At 46.1% G+C, this 22,758-nt stretch overlaps 2 protein-coding genes across 3 annotated transcripts in view; both read left to right on the forward strand.

Annotated features, from left to right (window-relative positions):
- Window positions 1-12,053, forward strand: part of LOC310657902 (uncharacterized protein) — a 139,095-nt gene extending 127,042 nt beyond the window's left edge. Inside the window, exon 2 of the mRNA XM_083399135.1 lies at window positions 10,664-12,053. Within this exon, the coding sequence (XP_083255261.1) occupies window positions 10,935-12,008 (1,074 nt within the window). The 5' untranslated portion in view covers window positions 10,664-10,934 and the 3' untranslated portion in view covers window positions 12,009-12,053. The remainder of the gene's footprint in view (window positions 1-10,663) is intronic.
- PSTPIP1 (proline-serine-threonine phosphatase interacting protein 1) overlaps window positions 1-22,758 on the forward strand; it is a 50,605-nt gene that overhangs the window by 10,010 nt on the left and 17,837 nt on the right. Inside the window, exons 1-4 of one of the 2 annotated variants that reach the window (XM_083399106.1) lie at window positions 435-551; window positions 4,105-4,205; window positions 7,486-7,560; window positions 21,971-22,005. In XM_083399106.1, coding sequence (XP_083255232.1) covers window positions 516-551; window positions 4,105-4,205; window positions 7,486-7,560; window positions 21,971-22,005 — 247 coding nt within the window. In that variant the 5' untranslated portion in view covers window positions 435-515. Of the gene's footprint in view, window positions 1-434; window positions 552-4,104; window positions 4,206-7,485; window positions 7,561-21,970; window positions 22,006-22,758 lie in introns of those variants that run through there. The other variant, XM_083399107.1, reaches the window with a different exon arrangement.

The raw sequence follows: 22,758 nt of genomic DNA on the forward strand, positions 1-22,758 counted from the left end.
GGCACAATGGGACACCGTGATGAGTGGCAGAAAACACGGAAATGCCATTTACCTTCCTGCCGCAGTGTTACCTATTCATCTACTTGCACTGGTGTGCTTTCAAACTGCTAGGTTGGCAGGAGCTGGGACAGAGCAACAGGAGCTCACCACCATCATGGGAATTTGAACTGCCAACCTTCTGATCAACAAGCCCAGTGGCTCAGTGGTTTAGACCACAACACCACCCGCTTCCTATATATTCTTATGACCCTGTGCTAATTAGCCGATTATCTGACTTGTTGCAATACAGTTTTTCATCTTCCTGTATTCTAAAATCCAGTGTAATTTCCCTGGTGGGAAAACCTGACAGTGGCTGAGCCCTGTCTTGAATCTGATGATTCAAAGGCAGCCTCAGAAGGGGACGGGCAACGTGGCTGTGACCATTTGGCACACCAGCGCCAGCAGCACCAGCAGCTGCTCCCTCCAGCAGCCTGTTCCAGAAGGCCCAGAGCCCTCCAGGCTGTCCGTCTCCAGCCATGTGGCAGAACACTCGAGAGATGGCGAACACAACTGTAGGTTTGCTTATTCAGTTATGGAGGGGGGGGGTTGAAAAAAGATGCTCTGAAAGGCATTTTACACCATGGTGCAATCCGTTTTCTTTTTAAATGTTGGCTGGGAAATATCCACTGTGCTACTCTACCGGTGTGTTGTCATTGTATCTATAGCACAAAATCTGGAAACGGCAGCACAAATCCTACATAGGTTTATTCAGAAGCAGGTCCTATGAATTCCCTGGCGCTTCCTCTCAGGGAAATGTGCTTAGTACAGGATGGTGGCTGCTGGAGACACAGCCTTACCTTTGGTGGCCCCCTCTCTAGGGATCTTTTCCACCAGGAGGCCTGGAAGGTGTCCCCCCCCCCATCCTTTTGGAGACAAGTTAGGATGTATTCCATTTTTTAAAGAAAGCCTTAAAGGAAGAGTTGTATATGCCTTTGGCAGCTGTTCCCTTCCCCACCCACACCAGTTGCTGCTGGTCCACTTGATAGGGTTAGAATATATATATATATAGAGAGAGAGAGAGTTTTTTAACTTTTTTTTTTTTTTTTTTTTGCTTTTCTTACAGCCAGTTGCCTTATGTATTAATTTTGTGACTGTGACATACTATCTCTTTAGGCTATCTCTTTAGGTCATTGCATGACCTGACTTTTCTCCTGTGCTTCAGCGAAGTTGGAAACCTTTGTCTCTCCTTTTGAGAAGGGTAGGCCTGTGTGGCCAGGGAGACCCAGGTTCAAATCTCCACTCAGCCACAAGTCATAGGGCCAAACAAGAAGCGACATTAAAAGTGATAGGGCATTTAACGGGCATTTTTAAAAAATGTATTTTTATTGAAGATTTTCTTGGTTTACAAAAGTATGTGCATTTATTTTCAAGTAACATTTTACAGATCAGTTTCATTTGCTGAGACATTAGTGTTACATTAGGAAGAAAAGGGGGAGAAGATGGGTGGGGGTGGGCTCAGGTGGCGATGTTTCTATTTTACTTAATGTATGTGTGGGGTTTTGTGTCAACATCGCTTGTGCAGGTTCTCTGCTATTCACTTGTGTTCCTTTGGTGGTGAGAGAGGTTGGGGTTGGCCTAGGGTGTGGTTGTTTGCTTGTGATTGGCTGTGGTGAGCTTTGTCTTCATGTGTGAGTGGGGTGGGTGGGTGTTTTGGATCAGGTTAGCCAGATTGATTTGTATGCTGTTGATGGATTCTTGTTGTTGTCTTGTTGAGCTGTGTATGTGATAAAGGGGAGCCATACCGGGGTGAAGGCGTCTTCTTCTATTTGTCCCTGTGTCAGTTTCAGTTTATTTGTTAATTTTTTTAGTAAGGCTGTTTCTCATATGGCTGTTGTCCAGAATAGTTGGATTTTGGGACATTCCCACCACATGTGGAGGTATGTGCCTGTGGAGGTGCACCCTCTCCAGCATTTGGTGAGGTTCCTACGCATATTAGCGCTAATTTTCTTGTTGTTAGGCACCAGCTGTAGGTGAGTTTCAGAGTGAGTTCTTCCGTTTTCGTTGATATGGATTTAAAGGGGGGTTTAGACCATATTCTGGTCCACTGAGTGGGGTTAATCCTATGGGGTTAAGCCTATGTCATCCTCCCATTGTTTTTTTGATTGCATCTAGGGGGTACATGGTATTTTGGAGTAGTATTTTGTATATTTTGTATACGGCGGATACCAACCCTTTGCCGTGTTCCTTTGTTGTTAGGAAGAGGTTTTCAAAGGTTGTCAGGGGCCTAGTTGCTGCTGATTTTACTGCTGGATTATTTAAGAGGGCATGTAATTGGTGATGTGTTAACCAGGGCATTTAGGAGTCTTCTAGTTTGTCCTGTATTTCTTGTGTTGACAAAGGTTTCTTATTTTTATATAAGTCTATTAGGCGATAAAAGTTTGCCAGGTTTTTATCTGGAGGTTTTGTGCTGTGTGGTGCAATAATGGGTGGTGCGCCAGGAGAATTAGTGGGGTTGGCGATAGTTTGCCTATTTCTGCTTTCCATGCTTTGAGCGTGGTCTGTGTGTACCTGTTACGTGTTGTGGGAATTTTCCTTAGTTTGTTTGGGAGGAGAGGGTATGCTGTGGCGCAGGTATTTTCAATTGTGTCCCTCTCTAGGTGTATCCATTGTTTTGTCTCTTTAATGGGCATTTTTTTAAAAAGGAAATAGGCACCATGCGAGGCCCACGCAGGATTAGGAGTAAGGTGGGCAAAGAGGAAGAGTTTCACCTCTCTCCCTACAGTAATCCCAATAAATCCCTTCCTTGCTGCCTTTTGCAAATGGAGGAAATCTCCCGCTGGGGGCAGTGGAAACGGTTGAACTCCTTCTCCTTTTCAACCATACATCCCATCCCATCCCACGTGTGTTTGGATCCTGCAGCAGCTGTTTCTGTATTTTAGACCTGTAAGGTAATGTAAGATTGTCTGGGGAAATTTCCACCCCTGGAAGTGATTATTTGCTTTTGGGTCACCCCAGGAACAGGCGCCTTTGCCCCAAACCCCTTCACCTGCCAGTGGTGGTTCATGGCGGATGGTGGCTGTAGAATGTCAGACCTGGGTCTGCCCCAAGAGACCGTCAAGATGGTCTCTGGCCTCTTCAGCAGCCTCAGCTTTTGCTGCTAGAGTCAGTCAGGACCCTGCCCTCCCAGGCCACGTGGAAAAGGCTGCCAAGGAGGGAGCAGTTCTGCCAGGACTCACACCCAAGAGCATCCGTATTCTCTTGCCTGCGTGACACTGCTACCCCCAGGGAGGTGGATGAAACCTACTGGGACACACAGAGTGCTATACTTGATGAAGCGGAGAACATCAGTTGTGAATTTGCATCACGATACTGATTCATTTTATTTAATTCCTCTGTTCCAAGCCAAAAGAATCCCCTTGGCTGCTTGCATAAAGCAACACAGCGCAACCACGTTTGTAAGGATGCTTCCATGCTCTCTTGGCACATGGCGTAGCTCTGGGGTGCAGCATGATCACATCTTCCCACCACCCCTTAGAACCACCTCTGCTCAAACACCCCCAGCCTCCTGGACCTTTTCTGCCCCCCCCCCCCAAGCTCTCTGCCTTCCTTGCATTCTATCTATGTATTTTTTTATTTCATGAAATTTATATACTGTTTGATTGCAGAAAAAACCCTCAAAATGGCTTACAAAAAAGATGAATCAATAAAATGATCAGTAAAAAATGTACAACCATAATTTAAAACTACAATAAGTTAAAACCACAGTAAAATAGACCAAAACAAATTAAATTCATCTGAAACTTTTAAACTTGCATTTAACTTGTGGCATTTCAACCAGCTGGCCTTCAACCATTTATGGCTGGAATTGTGCATGTTAAACCTGCATGAGATGTGATTTTTCTTTGCTCTGTCCTCCTTTCCCCCAGGGCGGTGGGTCTTTTCACTGTCCAGAGCACCAGGGGAGCAACCAAGGGCAGCGCTTGGTGAGCTGCTGAGCAATAGCAACTTGCATTGGAAATGACTGTGCAGCGCTAAGATCCCCCACCTGATCTAGACTGACTAATCTAGTTGTTTATGTAGTAGAATGGTTTTGGCTAATTGGAATTCATAATTTCCATTTCCTAGTGTAAAGAATTCACTGTCCATGCTGGGTACGATGCACTTCTACAACGACTGCTGGATGGGAGGAAGATGTGCAAGGATGTGGAGGACCTCATCAAACAAAGGTAACTGAAAAGGGTAATTGAGAAGGAACACTGGCTGCCCTGCCCCTGCTGGGGCCCTGGGCGCACCGTGGACCAAGATGGAGCAGGCGTGTTTCTGTTGCTCCAGAGGAGACGACCCAAACCAATAGATGCAAATTGCTAAACATTACGAAGAACTTGCCGGTGGTAACCTTCATTCAATGGTGGGACGGACACCCTCAGAGAGTGGTGGACTCTCCTCCACTGCATTGCAGGGGGTGGACTAGATGACCTTTGGGATTTCTTCCAGCTCTGTGGTGGGTAGTAGTGGGACACTCTGTCCCTCCTGCAGCAGCTCACTTGGTTTCTGGGCTGGCTGCAGAGAGACCTCTTCCTTCCTGGCCAGCTCAGAAGCAGAGCAAGTTGCTGGAGGAAGGAGAGACTAAGATGTTCCTCCTCCACCTGCTGTTCCTTGCTGAATAGGGAGGAAGGAGAGAGAGAGAGAGTTGCAATCAAGCAAAGACACTGAGCTGGAGAGATCTAGTGTGGGGTAGAGATTAAAAGTGCCAGACCAGGACCTGGGAGGCCAGAGTTCAAATCCCCACTCAGCCAGTGAGAAAACATGCAACAGTAATGGTTAATGATCCAGCTCCCGGTTAGGTTTTGGGATGAATTCAAGGTGCTAGTCCTGCTGGTGCAAATCTATGAGTGCACTACCATCTCTGGCAGAGGGCCACAGTGAAACCTCCCTCACAGGGAAGGGAAGAAGGGAAAGAAAATGGGGAAGCAGGGAGCCACATACGTCGCCTTGCACTCCTCTGAGTGGGGATGAAAGTTGATATCTGTGCTTGCTGAAACAATGACATCCTTCAAAATGTTCACTTCTTTGAATTTCCTAGCACATTTCTTGGCTGAAGTAGTAAGTCCAGGGGCTAAGTGTTGTTAAAGAGGAACGTGCAAACGTGCATTGTATTAGGTGACAGCTGCTTGGCAACAATGTGGATATTAGGCAAAACTGCAGAGAAATATAAGTATGCATTAGGAAAAAGTCACGCTAAGATGCTGATGAATTATGAAAATTGTGAATTTTTCCTAATGCATATTTATATACTTGGAAGAGAAGAGAATAATGGAAGCCTGGTGGATCAGGCCGGTGGCACATATAGATCCTCATCCTGTTCTCACAGCGGCTGAGCAGATGCGCCAAAGTGAAACCCACAACCAGAGCCCCGTCTCCCCTCCTGCGGTTTCCAGCATTGCTGCCTCTGACTGTGGAGGCAGAGCAGAGCCATCCTGGCTAGCAGCCCTTGATCGCCTTCTCCTCCATGAACTTGTCCAATCCTCTCTAAAGCCATCCCAGCTGGTGGCCCCCCCTGTCTCCTGGGGGAGGGAGGGAGGGAGTTTCATAGTGTAACTATGTGCTGCCTGAAGAAGTCTTTCAGCTGCCCAACATTCAGCTTCAGGAAAGCAGTGTGGTCTCCCCACCCAGTGCTCCCTTCTGTCCCCCCCCCCTTTGTAGGAACACAGCCCTGAGAGTGAAATGGGCTCTCCCAGTGTCCTGCTAATGAATCATTATACACTCACAAGTGACACAGACCCCTGTCATCTCTCCAGAGCTATTTTAAAACATGTGAGCAAAGTTTTCTTTCTCCTGGTGGAAACAGTGGCTTCGCATAGGCGCCAGAGTGGTTAACCTGCTGTGGGTGGAGGCAGAGTGAGAAGCGCAGGTGGGTTTGAGTGGCTCTGGGCCCCTGGAACTAATTTGGGGGTGGCTCACTTGGCTGGTTTAAGGGATGCCTTCCCCCATCATCCTTCTGGTTCCTCCCGACGGGAGCTGTTGGGAGCTGTCATCTAAAATATATGGGAGGCATTAGGGGGTTTTTTGGGTGACCTCCAGGACATGAAGCTGGTCAAATGAGGCGACGCTGTGGGACGGTGAAGGGGTGAGGCCAGCCTCCTTAACCTGGTGACCTCCATGTTTTGGACCACAGTTCCCATCAACCCTAGCCAGAATGGCCAATGGCCAGGGGTGATGGGAATTGTAGTCCACTGTACAACATCTGGATGGTGCCGGGTTGGAGAAGGTGAGGGGGGGTGGGTCATTTTCAGTTTCTCTCAATTTCTCATTTTCTCAGTTAAATTTGATTCAGATTCTACATAGACCTGAAAAAGCATAACAAACAATCATACAAGTAAAATAAGCAAACGACTGTTTAGTTGGCTAGCTCCTCCCCAAGCAGTTACAATTGTGCAGACGCTCTCCTCTGACTGCCATGACATGCAAAACATACGGTGATTGTTTGGGTTTCCAAGTTCTAAGTCCGGAGGTAAAAAAGAGAGCTGTGACCAGGCAAAGGGGAACATGGCAATTTTGTGATGTGGACACGTGACCTTGCTTTGCAGTCTGCCTTCAGTGCTGTTTGGGTTTTGTAATTCCTGCTAGCCCTGGGCACAAGAAAAGAATGAAAGACAGAAATGTATTACGGTCCCAGACCAGATTCACAAGAAAAGAATGCCACCATGAATTTGCGTAGACATGTGGGACTTGGCAGTGCATTGGATTAGGAAATGTTGCCATGCAACCAGCTGCGGCTTCGCATCTCTGTCCTGCCATCGCATCCACGACGAAAAACTATTTCTTTGAGCATATGAACTGAATTCCTTTGATGTGGGAGAGATTGCTGTTTCTTAGGCTTTCTCTGCAAACTGGGAATATTAGTGACTTGCTTCTTCAGGGTTGCTGTGAAGATGACCAAGACAACACAATGTTGCTTGAGCTATTAGAATTGTTTCCATGGCCTTGGAACTTTTATTATTTTGCACCTCCCTTGTGACAGATTTTGTTCCTCCAATAGTTCTAACAAGAAATTGAAATTGTCAGAGAAAAGCAACTCAATCACCATGTAGCACTATCAGTGACTGTGATGTGTCACTTTGCCGTGCAACTGTTGCACAGTGCTCACATCACAAGGCTCATGTCCGCTGCATGTCTTTAATTCTGCAAAGGGCGAGCCTTTTGCAGCTGTGCAGCACAATTGCCCATGTGGCCTTTTGGGAAAATCCCACCTGCTTCTCCCTCCCAGCATCAGTTCTTAATTATTGCAAGAATCCCATTCAGTTTTGTCTTCATTTATGGGGTGTGTACCTGCCCCTTTCCAATACTGGCTTGCACCACCTCCCTTTTCTTACTTTGATAGGCTTGTTTTTAATGTACCCAAATATTGACCAGTACAAGGCCTGTCAGGGCAAGAGACCCCAAAATATATGGGCGTTGGTACTCTTTGAACTTCAAATAATGAAGTTTTTTCTTCTCTTTTTGCAGGGCACAAGCAGAAGAGCGGTACGGGAAGGAGCTGGTTCAAATTGCTCGGAAGGCAGGAGGCCAAACAGAAATCAAGTAAGTCCTTTTGAATGTAATATGATAGCAATGACTGCAAAGTACCGTATTTTCCGCCCTATAGGATGCACTTTTCCCCCTCCAAAAATGAAGGGGAAATGTGTGTGCGTCCTATGGGGCGAATGCAGGCTTTCGCTGAAGCCTGGAGAGTGAGAGGGGTCGGTGCGCACCGACCCCTCTCCCTCTCCACGCTTCAGGAAGCTATCCGCAAGCCTTGCGCGCCCGGCGGGACCTCCCGCCGGGCGCGCGAGGCTTGGGGTGGGAGCCAGCAGCCTGAAGCACGGGGCGGGGTGCAGAGCACTCCCCGTGCTTCGGGCTGCTGGGGGGGGGATAATTTTTTTTATTCATTTCCCCTCCAAAAAACGAGGTGCGTCCTATGGGCCAGTGCGCCTTATGGGGTGAAAAATACGGTACCTCTGATTTTAATTAATAGTGGTTACACAATCAGTGGTTACACAAACAAGGTGCAAAATTTTGATGATTATGTGACTTTTTCACACCAATGTACAGTATTGTCATAGATTTGGGAGGGGGATCGCCTACCTAAACCCTAGAAATTAATAAATGGCAGGATTTGGATCATTTGGGATGTAAAGGGAGAAATAACAGCTGCAGAGGAATTCCTGGGCTAGCCTCTGCCAAACAGCCTGGCCAAGCAGGGGCCATTAAGGAACAATAGAGGGCCATGGAGGCCACTGGTAATGCAAAAGAACTGTCCTCCCTTCTTGCCCTGAGGTGTGAACAGAGACTGGGAGCTTGGAAGGTTGCCAGGGTAACTGGGTGTGAGATGACAGGAAAAGAGTTTTTAGTAGGGTGTTCAGGGAAGAAGAATGGGAGAAGAAAGACTGGGCTTCATCTTTGGGTAGGCTGGCTGCAGGCTGGCTGGCTGGCTGGCTGGGAGAGATGCCTTGGACTGCAGGGCTTCCCTGCTCTGAGGGACAAGCCCCTCTGGAGATGACCTTGCACTTCCTCCATGCAGACTGAAGCTGTAAATAGGTGAATATACCCTATTTCTTAAAGACTCCAAGGGCTTATGGGGGGAAGCTGTATGTATTGCAGTGGACACCCCACTTATGTGCATGGGTCCCCGAAACGCTACCCCTGCATAAGTGGCGAGTCACTTGTACATTATTATTAGTTAAATGACATATCAAATATTAAATGACATACATGTCAAGCTTACATATCTAGGTAGGCTTGACTAAACAAGAACATTTTGCCAAAAACATCCTCAATCCATCCTCAGTTGAGGCATGGTCCCAGTTCAAGGACACATGCCAGCTGGGTAAAAGCCTAGGGATCGGGGCCAGTAGAGGAGCGGGTGGTCTGGGGAGCTGGCATGCCCAGCGGAGAGTCCTCAGGGCTGCACAGAAAGACCAGGAGGTTCTCCACCGAAGATCCAGGGCCTCCTTTGCTTGTCTTCTGCCCCATTGAAACAAAGGTGCCTTGACTCAAACTCACACGGTCAATACAGTGGTACCTTGGTTTATGAACTTAATCCACTCCGGAAGTCTGTTCTTAAACCAAGGCATGCTTTCCCATAGCAGTGGGGGATTCAGTTTACATATGGAACACAATCAACAGGAAGTGAAACATGTTCTTATTCCAAGGCAAAGTTCACAAACCAAAACACCTACTTCCGGGTTTGCAGCGTTCTTAATCCAAGTTGTTCATAAACTAAGCTGTTCTTAAACCAAGGTACCACTGTAACTTGTAATTACGCTTTGTCACAACATGTGTTCATGAATTCCCATGTGCAAAATCAGAAAAGGTAGCCAAGCCTTTTGGAGTGTCACATCTGTGCTGAAGTCCTTAAGAAATGCAACCAGAATGCAAAACCCAGTACATGTTAGAAGTTCTGACTCATGTTAGCAGGAAAATAGCTATGCTTTGTAGAGACTTCCTGTGTTAGGCTTTATATAGAATCATAGTTGCAGATGGAGGAGCAAAAATGTACTCTTGAGCCAGCTAGTGCATTTCCTGTTTGTTGCAAAGAAATCCTGGGGAGAAATTGATTCAGTTTGCACTCAAAGCTGAAGTTACCAAATACGATTTCTGTTCTCATCCTGAAGCAAAGTTCTTAACCTGAGGTAATATTCAGGTCTGTAACCTGAAGCGTCTGTGACCTGAGGTACCACTGTATGTACTTTCTGGAACAAGAGAAGAGCTGAAGCGCAGCATCCCTTGGAATTAGCAGACCTCTGGAGTCTGCAGTGCCGTTCTCTGGCCAAGGAGTGTGAATGAGAATGAGAATGATTTTACTTGTACCCGCCCATCTGACTGGGTTGCCCCAGCCTTTCTGGATGACTTCCAACATGTATAAAAGCATTATAAATGCATATACTAGGGTGAAGTGTGTATAAAATGCACATATTAGAGAAAATGACATACCAAAATGCATTGTGTTAGGCAAAATTGCATACAAAAAAGTGTATATTAGGAAAAATTTGCGCTAAAATGTTGATGAATTTTCAGGATGACTCTTTTTTTTTATTGCAAACTGGTCTGGAAAACTGAACTTAAATACAGAAAAAAAGAAAGTGAAATTGGCAGATTTGACCATCCCTGGTTGCACATCTGATCCCTGCAAGGTCTGGCTTAAGCATTATGCACTTATCCACAGGAAGCCATAGCTAAGTGTGCCTGTCCTGTTCCCTCTGTTGAGCTTGTGTAATATTCCTGCAGATGAGCATAGAAGGTGGGCTACTCTCACAACACAAGCTGATTTGAATGCAATGCTAAGCCAAAACATAGAAGCAAAGAACTGTAGTGTTGGGAGGGGCATAAAGGGCCATCTGCTCCTACCCCCCCCCCCCATGCAATGCAGGAATCACAGCTAATTTGGCTTAATGTGAACATGCAGAGTGTACAGGTTTCTGGAGATGAGCTTCTGGCTTTTCCTGCTCCAGATTCTTCCTTTCCAGATATTGGTAGAATCTGGTGCTTTTAGCATTTGGCACCTTTTTTCCTTTTGCCCTGCAGCAACAGAAAATAGAGCCAAATTCAAAATGCACTCACAGTTGGAAAGGAAGAATCGAGAGTTGCAGGCGCATCTTGAAGCAGAGCCACACCTTCAAAGGAAGAAGGAAGACTCACCCGACAGAGCTTGCAGGGCAGCAGCTGAAGAAGGAGCCAAAAGGGTTTTCTTGTGTGTGTGATTCTTTGTGGCTGATTAGCTGCTCTCCCTGTGCAAAGGTCAGAGGGGGCAGGGTTTCTGTTGAGGCAGGTGATTAGCTGTGGGAGGAGCTTATCAGAGTTTGCAGGGCAGTGGTTTGATCCATCTTTTAGATTTAGGGGAGCTACTCTCAAACGTTTGTTGGGGGAGACCTAGGTTTTTTTGGGGGGGAGTTATTTGCCCTGTCTTCACGCTTTTTATGATGGAGGACCACTGTAGCCACCCCCAACTTCACGTTCTCAAGATGGAGCGGGAGGAAACAGCTGCAGTCGCCTGCGGTTCCTGCGCAATGTTTGCCATCTTGCCAAAGGTTGCAGGCAGCTTTACCTGCAGCAATTGCATGTTGATTGCCCTCCTAAAAGACAAAGTCCAGCAACTGGAGGAACGTGTAGCTACGCTCCAAAGAATTAGAGAGCTGGAGCTCTTCTTGGAAGCAACAGAGCACACCGTCTCCACCAAGGAGGAGACAGGGGACTCCCCTGAGAAGGAGGCTAGTTCACCAACACTGGAGCCAGATATATGGAGAAACGTGACTCAAAGAAGTAGGAGGCCCAGAGTTCGCTCTGATTGTTTAGAAATGCACAATCGCTTTGAGGTCCTCTCCCCTAGCATGGAAGACGAAGAGCAGACTCCATTTGAGGATCTCTCCCTCATTACAGTCGATCAGGTATATGAAGACGAGCAGCAAAGTCAGTCCTCAGGGAATGTGCAGGCGACCTTGGAACGAACAGCTCACGGAAGAACCCCGACCAAACCTAAGAGGAGGTGTGTAGTGGTGATAGGGGATTTCCTACTGAGGGGAACAGAAGCAGTGATCTGTGGGCCTGACAAGATGTCTCGGGAAGTGTGCTGTCTCCCCGGGGCTAAGATCCAAGATGTAACTGAACGACTGCAAGGAATCATAAAACCCACTGACAGATACCCCTTCCTCTTGGTTCATGTGGGAACCAATGACACTGCAAGCAATAGCCCCCAGAAGATCAAAAGAGACTACAAGGCTCTGGGCAGGAAATTGAAGCAATTAAATGCACAAATTGTCATCTCATCTGTCCTCCCAGTTGAACGACGTGGCCCAGGGAGAGAGGGAAAAATACTGGAAGTGAACAGCTGGCTTCGCAAATGGTGTAAACAGGAACAGTTTGGATTCTTAGATCACGGACTGCACTTTCTTGAAGATGGACTTCTGGCAAGCGATGGGCTGCACCTCACAACGGTTGGGAGGAATGTTTTTGCCAAAAATCTCAGAAACCTCATCAGGAGGGCTTTAAACTGACTAATGTGGGGGAGGGAGACAGTGCTCCTGAAGGAAGGAGTCTATCAATTGATGAAGATGATCATCCAAATGTCATAGACCAAATGGAGCAAACAGTGGGAGGAAAAAATCCTTAAATAAGAGACACGGGGGAATGATTAATGGACTTCAATCTCTGTACACTAATGCGCAAAGCATGGGAAATAAACAAGATGAGCTTGAGCTCTTGGTACAGCAAACTAAATATGACATAATAGGCATCACTGAAACCTGGTGGGATAAGTCCCACGATTGGAATGTAATAATGGAGGGATACAATCTATTTCAGAGAAACAGACCAGACCAGACAAGACAAGAAAGGAGGAGGAGTGGCGTTATATGTCAGTGATGTGTATACCTGTGAAGAGATCCAAGATTTAGAACCTCAAAGCCAAAGTGAGAGCATTTGGGTCAAAATTAAGGGAGAGAAGAATAAAAGTGACCTCATTGTGGGAGTTTACTATAGATCCCCAAGCCAAACGGAGGACATAGATGATGCCTTCCTGGAACAGATGGCCAAGCATGCAAAAGGAAGGGAGATAGTAGTAATGGGGGACTTCAGTTACCCGGATATTTGTTGGATGTCAAACTCAGCCAAGAGCATAAGGTCAAACAGATTCCTCACAACTTCATTGTCCTGAAAGTGGGAGAAGCAACAAGAGGAACCGCCATTTTAGATCTGGTCCTAACCAATGTTGATGACCTGGTTAGTGGGGTAGAAGTGGAAGGATCATTAGGCGCGAGTGATCATGCTTTTCTGAAGTTTACTATACAGCGGAAAGGAGCAGCCAAGCATACTAGGACTCAATTTCTTGACTTTAAGAAAGCCGACTACATAAAACTTAGGGAAGTGCTGGGTGAGATCCCATGGACAGTAATACTAAAAGGAAAGGGAGTTCATGATGGCTGGGAGTTTGTTAAGAGGGAGATAGTAAAAGCACAACTTCAGGCAATACCAATGAGACGGAAACATGGAAGGTGCCTAAAGAAGCCAGGGTGGCTATCTAAAGAACTTTTAACTGAGTTAAGATTAAAAAAGGATGTGTACAAAAAATGGAAAAGGGGGGAAACCACCAAAGAGGAATTCAAACAAATAGCCAGCACGTGTAGACACAAAGTCAGAAAAGCTAAAGCACAGAATGAACTCAGGCTTGCTAGAGAGGTTAAAAGCAACAAAAAAGGCTTTTATGGGTATGTTCGTAGCAAAAGGAAGAACAAAGAAACAGTGGGGTCACTCAGAGGAGAAGATGGTGAAATGCAAACAGGGGACACAGAAAGGGCTGAACTCCTCAATGCCTTCTTTGCCTCAGTCTTCTCCGATAAAGAAAACAATGCCCGACCTGAAGAATTTGGAGCAAATGATTCAGCAGAGGAAACACAGCCCAGAATAACTAAGGAGATAGTAGAAGAATACTTGGCTAGTTTAGATGTATTCAAGTCTCCAGGGCCAGATGAACTGCATCCAAGAGTATTAAAAGAACTGGCAGATGTGATCTCAGAACCACTGGCAGTCATCTTTGAGAATTCCTGGAGAACAGGCGAAGTCACTCCTGGAGGAGGGCAAATGTTGTCCCTATTTTCAAAAAGGGGGAAAGAGAGGACCCAAATAATTACCGCCCAGTCAGTCTGACATCAATACCAGGGAAGATTCTGGAGCAGATCATTAAGCAAACAGTCTGTGAGCACCTAGAAAGGAATGCTGTGATCACCAATAGTCAGCATGGATTTCTGAAAAATAAGTCATGTCAGACTAACCTGATCTCGTTTTTTGACAGAATTACAAGCCTGGTAGATGAAGGGAACGCAGTGGATGTAGCCTACCTTGATTTCAGCAAGGCATTTGACAAGGTGCCCCATGATATTCTTGTAAAGAAGCTGGTAAAACGCGGTCTTGACTTTGCTACCACTCAGTGGATTTGTAACTGGCTGACTGACCGGACCCAAAGGGTGCTCATCAATGGTTCCTCTTCATCCTGGAGAAGAGTGACTAGTGGGGTGCCACAGGGTTCTGTCTTGGGCCCGGTCTTATTCAACATCTTTATCAACGACTTGGATGATGGACTCAAGGGCATCCTGATCAAATTTGCAGATGACACCAAACTGGCAGGGGTGGCTAACACCCCAGAGGACATGATCACACTTCAAAACGACCTTGACAGATTAGAGAACTGGGCCAAAACAAACAAGATGAATTTTAACAGGGAGAAATGTAAAGTATTGCACCTGGGCAAAAAAAATGAGAGGCACAAATACAAGATGGGTGACACCTGGCTTGAGAGCAGTACATGTGAAAAGGACCTAGGAGTCTTGGTTGACCACAAACTTGACATGAGCCAACAGTGTGATGCGGCAGCTAAAAAAGCCAATGCAATTCTGGGCTGCATCAATAGGAGTATAGCATCTAGATCAAGGGAAGTTATAGTGCCACTGTATTCTGCTCTGGTCAGACCTCACCTGGAGTACTGTGTCCAGTTCTGGGCACCACAGTTCAAGAAGGACACTGACAAACTAGAACGTGTACAGAGGAGGGCAACCAAAATGGTCAAAGGCCTGGAAACGATGCCTTATGAGGAACGGCTAAGGGAGCTGGGCATGTTTAGCCTGGAGAAGAGGAGGTTAAGGGGTGATATGATAGCCATGTTCAAATATATAAAAGGATGTCACATAGAGGAGGGAGAAAGGTTGTTTTCTGCTGCTCCAGAGAAGCGGACACGGAGCAATGGATCCAAACTACAAGAAAGAAGATTCCACCTAAACATTAGGAAGAACTTCCTGACAGTAAGAGCTGTTCGACAGTGGAATTTGCTGCCAAGGAGTGTGGTGGAGTCTCCTTCTTTGGAGGTCTTTAAGCAGAGGCTTGACAACCATATGTCAGGAGTGCTCTGATGGTGTTTCCTGCTTGGCAGGGGGTTGGACTCGATGGCCCTTGTGGTCTCTTCCAACTCTATGATTCTATGATTCTATGACATCAGGCGCTTGACAAGTGGGCATTCTGAAAGGCCTTGAGTTAGCTTTATTGCCATTTTTTTCTGGAGACAAGGCAAAACATTATATACCAGGACTTAATCTTGTTTTTGCTTGTGGCTGATTGTATAAAAATTGTGCAACACAGGAGATATTATACACTGAGTTTCAGGGCTGGTGGAACAGTGTTGGGACTTTGGCTATACAGAAAAGGTGACTTAGCATATTAGACTGGATAGGGAAGATCTAGGAAATCTTTTACTGTTAGCTGGTACCCTTCCATGTCATATCTAACTCAACAGAACGGACAGGTTCTTCTTCCAGACTCTCACTGTGATCTGCCATAATTCCTAACCAATTTTGGCCTTCAGCTTGATTCTCCGGTGGTTCCCCTTTTATTCTCCCGCTCACTTAGGAGGGACCTCATGGCCCCCTCTCTCTGGCGTCTGCTGCCTGAATCGGCAGGCAAAGCCAGCCCCAGTTTCAGAAAAGCCAGAGTCAGTTCCTGTTAAGAGGATGGGTCTTTAGAGAGAAGCTGATTATATTTCCCTAGGCAACTGGGAAACAAACAGTCCCCAAAGAGTGAGTGACGTTGTTCAACATCTTCAATGTTCACTTCCTGTCTTTCAAATGGGGAGGTTTCGGTATCTATCTTCCCTGCAATTGCACTCTGCAAAAGTATGAAGATTCAGTCTTGCAAGGAGAAAGGCACGGAGAATGCAGAAAGGGCGAGGGTAACAGGGCTCACGGATGTGCTCTAAGACTTCTGCAATCAGTCTGCAGCCTGGGGCATCAAGTCTCCTGTAGCTTCTGCTCTGACTCCAAAACAGATGTCCAGAACGTACAGATCTTTATCATGTTTTTAAAAAGCACCTTCCCCTCCTCTTCACACTTTATGGTTTGGGTAGCTATAGTTCCTTTAACAGCTTAGCATAATCTCACATCTATTTCGTTTGCACACATCTACTACATTAGCACACTCCTGTTTGTGCTGCATCACATGTAGCAAAAGGAGATGGAAGAAATTAGGAATGTCATTCATAAAACAAGTACTGAGAAAGTGCTGGGGACAAGATTTCTTTTCTGCAGAATGGTATGAAACTCATCCAGATCTTTTGACCTCTAAGCTTCTCTGTGTTTAACAAAAGGGCTTTGGATTAGGCACTTTGTCTCTTTCAATGTATGGTGCTTATGGTCCTACTAAATCGAAGCCTGGCCAAGACCACACCAACTGTGTAAATTATAGATCTTGAAATACAGTGGTACCTCAGGTTACAAACACTTCGGGTTACAAAGTAAACCCAGAAGTAGTACCTTGGGTTACAAACTTTGCCCCAGGATGAGAACAGAAATTGTGCGGCAGCAGGAGGCCACATTAGCTAAAGCGCGCCTCAGGTTAAGAACAGTTTTGGGTTAAGAATGGACCTCTGGAATGAATTAAGTTTGTTTCGTAACCCGAGGTACCACTGTACTAACCGTGATTTTAGCTAGTAGAGCTCAGGCAGTAGCGCACAGGGATCAAGTGGGTTTTATGTAGCATAGTCAGGCACTGATCACCTAACACTGGTAACTGATCTGGTGGCCTTAAACAACAACAGAATGGATCCAGCTGCACCTCTTTCCTTAGATGCTGAAAAAGCATTTGACAAAGTATATTAGGAGGTTATGTTTATTACTTTAGAAAAAGGTGGATTTCCTCAAGAATTTATGAAGTTGTCTTGAACTGGATGGATGCGGGGAGGAACAAGCTGGGGAGCCCCCAAGGGAGGAAGGCTCAGAGCCTGGGGGTGAGATGACAGTGAGAGGAAGAAGACTGGGAGGAGGAGGAGGTGTCGGAAGCTGAAAATGTCACAGGGTTTAATGAGCAGGGGGAGTCTGGGGCAGAAAGAAGTCCAGACCGAGGCAGAAGCTGAAACAGAAGAGGAGGGAGGCCAAAAGCAGAGATGAGTCCGGCTGGGGGAAAGGAATGTGACAAACTCCCCAGAACTAGGATGTCGATTTATTATTATTATTTATTAGTAGACTTGGAACATCCATATTGGTATTAATCAAAATATTTCATAGAATCATAGAATCATAGAATCATAGAGTTGGAAGAGACCACAAGGGTCATCGAGTCCAACCCCCTGCCAAGCAGGAAACACCATCAGAGCACTCCTGACATATGGTTGTCAAGCCTCTGCTTAAAGACCTCCAAAGAAGGAGACTCCACCACACTCCTTGGCAGCAAATTCCACTGTCGAACAGCTCTTACTGTCAGGAAGTTCTTCCTAATGTTTAGGTGGAATCTTCTTTCTTGTAGTTTGTATCCATTGCTCCGTGTCCGCTTCTCTGGAGCAGCAGAAAACAACCTTTCTCCCTCCTCTATGTGACATCCCTTTATATATTTGAACATGGCTATCATATCACCCCTTAACCTCCTCTTCTCCAGGCTAAACATGCCCAGCTCCCTTAGCCGATCCTCATAAGGCATTGTTTCCAGGCCTTTGACCATTTTGGTTGCCCTCCTCTGTACACGTTCTAGTTTGTCAGTGTCCTTCTTGAACTGTGGTGCCCAGAACTGGACACAGTACTCCAGGTGAGGTCTGACCAGAGCAGAATACAGTGGCACTATAACTTCCCTTGATCTAGATGCTATACTCCTATTGATGCAGCCCAGAATTGCATTGGCTTTTTTAGCTGCCGCGTCACACTGTTGGCTCATGTTAAGTTTGTGGTCAACCAAGACTCCTAGATCCTTTTCACATGTACTGCTCTCAAGCCAGGTGTCACCCATCTTGTATTTGTGCCTCTCATTTTTTTTGCCCAAGTGCAATACTTTACATTTCTCCCTGTTAAAATTCATCTTGTTTGTTTTGGCCCAGTTCTCTAATCTGTCAAGGTCGTTTTGAAGTGTGATCCTGTCTTCTGGGGTGTTAGCCACCCCTCCCAGTTTGGTGTCATCTGCAAATTTGATCAGGATGCCCTTGAGTCCATCATCCAAGTCGTTGATAAAGATGTTGAATAAGACCGGGCCCAAGACAGAACCCTGTGGCACCCCACTAGTCACTCTTCTCCAGGATGAAGAGGAACCATTGATGAGCACCCTTTGGGTCCGGTCAGTCAGCCAGTTACAAATCCACTGAGTGGTAGCATAGTCAAGACCGCATTTTACCAGCTTCTTTACAAGAATATCATGGGGCACCTTGTCAAATGCCTTGCTGAAATCAAGGTAGACTACATCCACTGCGTTCCCTTCATCTACCAGGCTTGTAATTCTGTCAAAAAATGAGATCAGGTTAGTCTGACATGACTTATTTTTCAGAAATCCATGCTGACTATTGGTGATCACAGCATTCCTTTCTAGGTGCTCACAGATTGTTTGCTTAATGATCTGCTCCAGAATCTTCCCTGGTATTGATGTTAGACTGACTGGGCGGTAATTATTTGGGTCCTCTCTTTTCCCCTTTTTGAAAATAGGGACAACATTTGCCCTCCTCCAGTCTGCCGGGATTTCGCCTGTTCTCCAGGAATTCTCAAAGATGACTGCCAGTGGTTCTGAGATCACATCTGCCAGTTCTTTTAATACTCTTGGATGCAGTTCATCTGGCCCTGGAGACTTGAATACATCTAAACTAGCCAAGTATTCTTGTACTATCTCCTTAGTTATTCTGGGCTGTGTTTCCTCTGCTGAATCATTTCCTCCAAATTCTTCAGGTCGGGCATTGTTTTCTTTATCGGAGAAGACTGAGGCAAAGAAGGCATTGAGGAGTTCAGCCCTTTCTGTGTCCCCTGTTTGCATTTCACCATCTTCTCCTCTGAGTGACCCCACTGTTTCTTTGTTCTTCCTTTTGCTACGAACATACCCATAGAAGCCTTTTTTGTTGCTTTTAACCTCTCTAGCAAGCCTGAGTTCATTCTGTGCTTTAGCTTTTCTGACTTTGTGTCTACACGTGCTGGCTATTTGTTTGAATTCCTCTTTGGTGGTTTCCCCCCTTTTCCATTTTTTGTACACATCCTTTTTTAATCTTAACTCAGTTAAAAGTTCTTTAGATAGCCACCCTGGCTTCTTTAGGCACCTTCCATGTTTCCGTCTCATTGGTATTGCCTGAAGTTGTGCTTTTACTATCTCCCTCTTAACAAACTCCCAGCCATCATGAACTCCCTTTCCTTTTAGTATTACTGTCCATGGGATCTCACCCAGCACTTCCCTAAGTTTTATGAAGTCGGCTTTCTTAAAGTCAAGAAATTGAGTCCTAGTATGCTTGGCTGCTCCTTTCCGTTGTATAGTAAACTTCAGAAGAGCATGATCACTTGCGCCTAATGATCCTTCCACTTCTACCCCATTAACCAGGTCATCGACATTGGTTAGGACCAGATCTAAAATGGCTGTTCCTCTTGTTGCTTCTCCCACTTTCTGGACAATGAAGTTGTCTGCAAGGCCAGTGAGGAATCTGTTTGACCTTATGCTCTTGGCTGAGTTTGACATCCAACAAATATCTGGGTAATTGAAGTCCCCCATTACTACTATCTCCCTTCCTTTTGCATGCTTGGCCATCTGTTCCAGGAAGGCATCATCTATGTCCTCCGTTTGGCTTGGGGATCTATAGTAAACTCCCACAATGAGGTCACTATTATTCTTCTCTCCCTTAATTTTGACCCAAATGCTCTCACTTTGGCTTTGAGGTTCTAAATCTTGGATCTCTTCACAGGTATACACATCCCTGACATATAACGCCACTCCTCCTCCTTTCTTGTCTGGTCTGTTTCTCTGAAATAGATTGTATCCCTCCATTTTTACATTCCAATCGTGGGACTTATCCCACCAGGTTTCAGTGATGCCTATTATGTCATATTTAGTTTGCTGTACCAAGTACCTATTTAATCATGTTGATAGAATTTCAGGGTATACAATTAATTTGTCAAAATTTAAATTAATGCCAATGGGCATTAATACACTAATTGGCCATTTTGTTGGTGACCAGATGTTGTAACATATCTAGGCATTTTAGTTCCGATAGATATTTCTCAAATGATTAAAATGATTTTGGACCAGATGTTTAAGGAGATTACTAGTGATTTGGAAATATGTGCACTACTTAAATTTAATAGTTGGGATAAGGTTAATACACTGCACTACAGTTCCCAGTGACCCCTCCTTAGGACTCTTAGGGCTCAGAAGTGGAGGGAGACTTTCCTCCCTTCCTCTTCCTCTTATCCCCTCTGCCTCCTGGCAACCTTTGCTCAGCAGACAAAGAGCTGCTGGTGCTGCCATTGGTCCAACTTGAAGGCTGTGGCACAGCCAGAGGGGCGACGGGGCAAGCGAGGAGGCGCTAGGCAGGCGGTGGCGGCGGCGGCAGCCCTCAGCTCCACCTGGAAGTGGTCCAAGGCCCCTTGGTTGGAGAAGCGCTGTCCAGAGGACTTAAGGAGTCTTAAGCAGAAGGTGGAACGATGCCACAAGAGGGCGGCCAAGAAACATCGTCATGGACTCTATTATGGGCTACCTGTTTTCGTTTGAAGGAAGCCGGAGAAGCGAGGGAAAATTAAGATATAGGAGTTCAATGACCAGTAATTGGCTCGGATTTCTTTTCAGGCACTAAAAAAGGCAGATCCATTATCACAGTTGCTTTTGTAACATTCCAGCACACTGATACGGATCAGAAAATTGCTATGCGCACACACAAATCCCAGTAAAAATGATAAGAAATGGAGCTGTTTGGAGATAACAGTAAGTAAGGTTGGATTGATAAGAAAGGCACATAAAGCTCAAAGGAATCTTTAGCTCACTGCTCCACTAAGCATTTAATTGCTTTCGCCAACTCTTTCTCTTTCTCCCTCTCTATAAATGCTAGTGATTTATACTGAATATAGTTAGCTTTTAGGTTAGGACAGTTAGCAGATAGGTAGAAAATTTGTTCCTGGGGTTATAAAATATTCTGAAATCGATTTCACACATCTTTTCTCTGTGAGTTGGTCTACAGTATCTGTCTGAATTGTGGTTGCTGCGTGTGTAGACATTAAGAGGCTTGATCAGGTTGTGGAATCATGGAATTATAGAGTTGGAAGGGACTCCAAGGGTCATCTAGTCCAAGCCCTGCAATGCTGGAATCTCAGCTAAAGGTCTCACAAAAGATATGCCTCTCAATGGCTAAAGGTAAAGGTAAAGGGACCCCTGACGGATAAGTCCAGTCATGGCCTACTCTGGGGTTGCAGCGCTCATCTTGCTTTACTGGCCGAGGGAGCCGGCGTACAGCTTCCGGGTCATGTGGCCAGCATGACTGGTGAACCAGAGCAGCGCACAGAAATGCCGTTTACCTTCCCACCAGAGTGATACCTATTTATCTACTTGCACTTTGAGGTGCTTTCGAACTGCTAGGTTGGCAGGAGCAGGGACCGAGCAACGGGAGCTCACCCCGTTGCGGGGATTCGAACCGCCGACTTTCCGATTGGCAATCCTTAGGCTCAGTGGTTTAGACCACAGTGCCACCCGTGTCATGGCTACTAGCCATGAAAAGGATGTTCTACCTCCACTGCTAGAGACAACCGGCCTCTGAATACCCCATGGAGGCTGGCCAAAGTCACTCTGCCTCCGGCCAGCCCTCATCTGCCCGGCCTTGCAGAACTTGGCAGGGAGGAGGAGAGGGCAAAACTAGAGTTAGCTGGCTCTGCTTGCCCTAGGCTCTGGCGCCACCTTCTGTTGGGGTCCCCGCTTGCTGCCTCCCAGTCCCAGAGGGCACCAGACACCATTGTGAGCTCCAGTTGCTGGGAATCGCAAGCGGGGAGAAAGTGAGTCTGTTGCGCTCAGGCTCTTCGTTGTGTTCCAGAGGCTGCTGGGCTGGATGGGCCTCTGGACTGATCCTGCAGCCAGGCTCCTCCTGTGTTCCTCAGCTGTGATTGTTGTGTTGGCAGTCTGGATGATGAAGCGAGTGGCTGTGGACTCTTCTGTTTTGTTATTTCTATCTGTAAGAAAAATAACTGCCCTTTTATCTCTTCCTTCTCAGCACTCTGAAAGCTTCATTTGAAATCCTAAAGCAACGTAAGTATAGCAGGAAGCTCCTCTTGCTGCCCTTTTCCCCTTGGAGAGTAATTTGTGGAAGGGCAGAACATCTAAGGTTACTCAGGGGAAGAGGCCAGCCAGGCTGCAGATTAACAGAGCAGGTTTTACACATCTCCCACCAGTAAGAAGTTTACTTTCACTGCAGATGGGTGTTTTTATCCATTTAAGTGCAGCATTAGAGTGTGTTAACTGTTTTTATTGCAGCACATATGCTAATGGATTGTTATGAGTTTGTGGGGGGGTCAGTCTGGATGGGGCCCTGGGGGCCCTCCCAAACCTGGGAACCTGTATCTGAGAAAGCAGCAGCTTGTCAAACCAGTTCCTTTGTTAAGGTGATGACTTGGGCTGGTTAAAGTCCACAATTTAGCACACCCTAAGAAGTTGTGCTGTGTCTTTCCCCCAGGCCCCTACCTTGGCTGGTAGGTAGAAGAACAAAGGACATAACTGTGGGTGGGGACACAGAGAGGCATGTCTTGCTTTATGCTGAACCTGTGCTGGACTTTGGGGCTCCCCTGGAACCCTAATGAGGAAGTAAGATTTTTCAGGGTGTTAACGCTGCAAGTCCCTCCATCCTACGCCCAGGTGGTATATGTGTTTAAACAAAACCATATAGCCTAAAGACACTGCAGTTTCCCTTGACCCTCTTTCTAAGGAATCCTGAAAAAGAGCTTGGAATCCCAAAATAAATGCGGAAAATTATTGGCTTGGCAACTGAAAAAGAGACAGAAGGAG

This window comes from Podarcis tiliguerta, assembly GCF_965153285.1.
Source record: "Podarcis tiliguerta genome assembly, chromosome: 9".
NCBI lineage: Eukaryota > Metazoa > Chordata > Lepidosauria > Squamata > Lacertidae > Podarcis > Podarcis tiliguerta.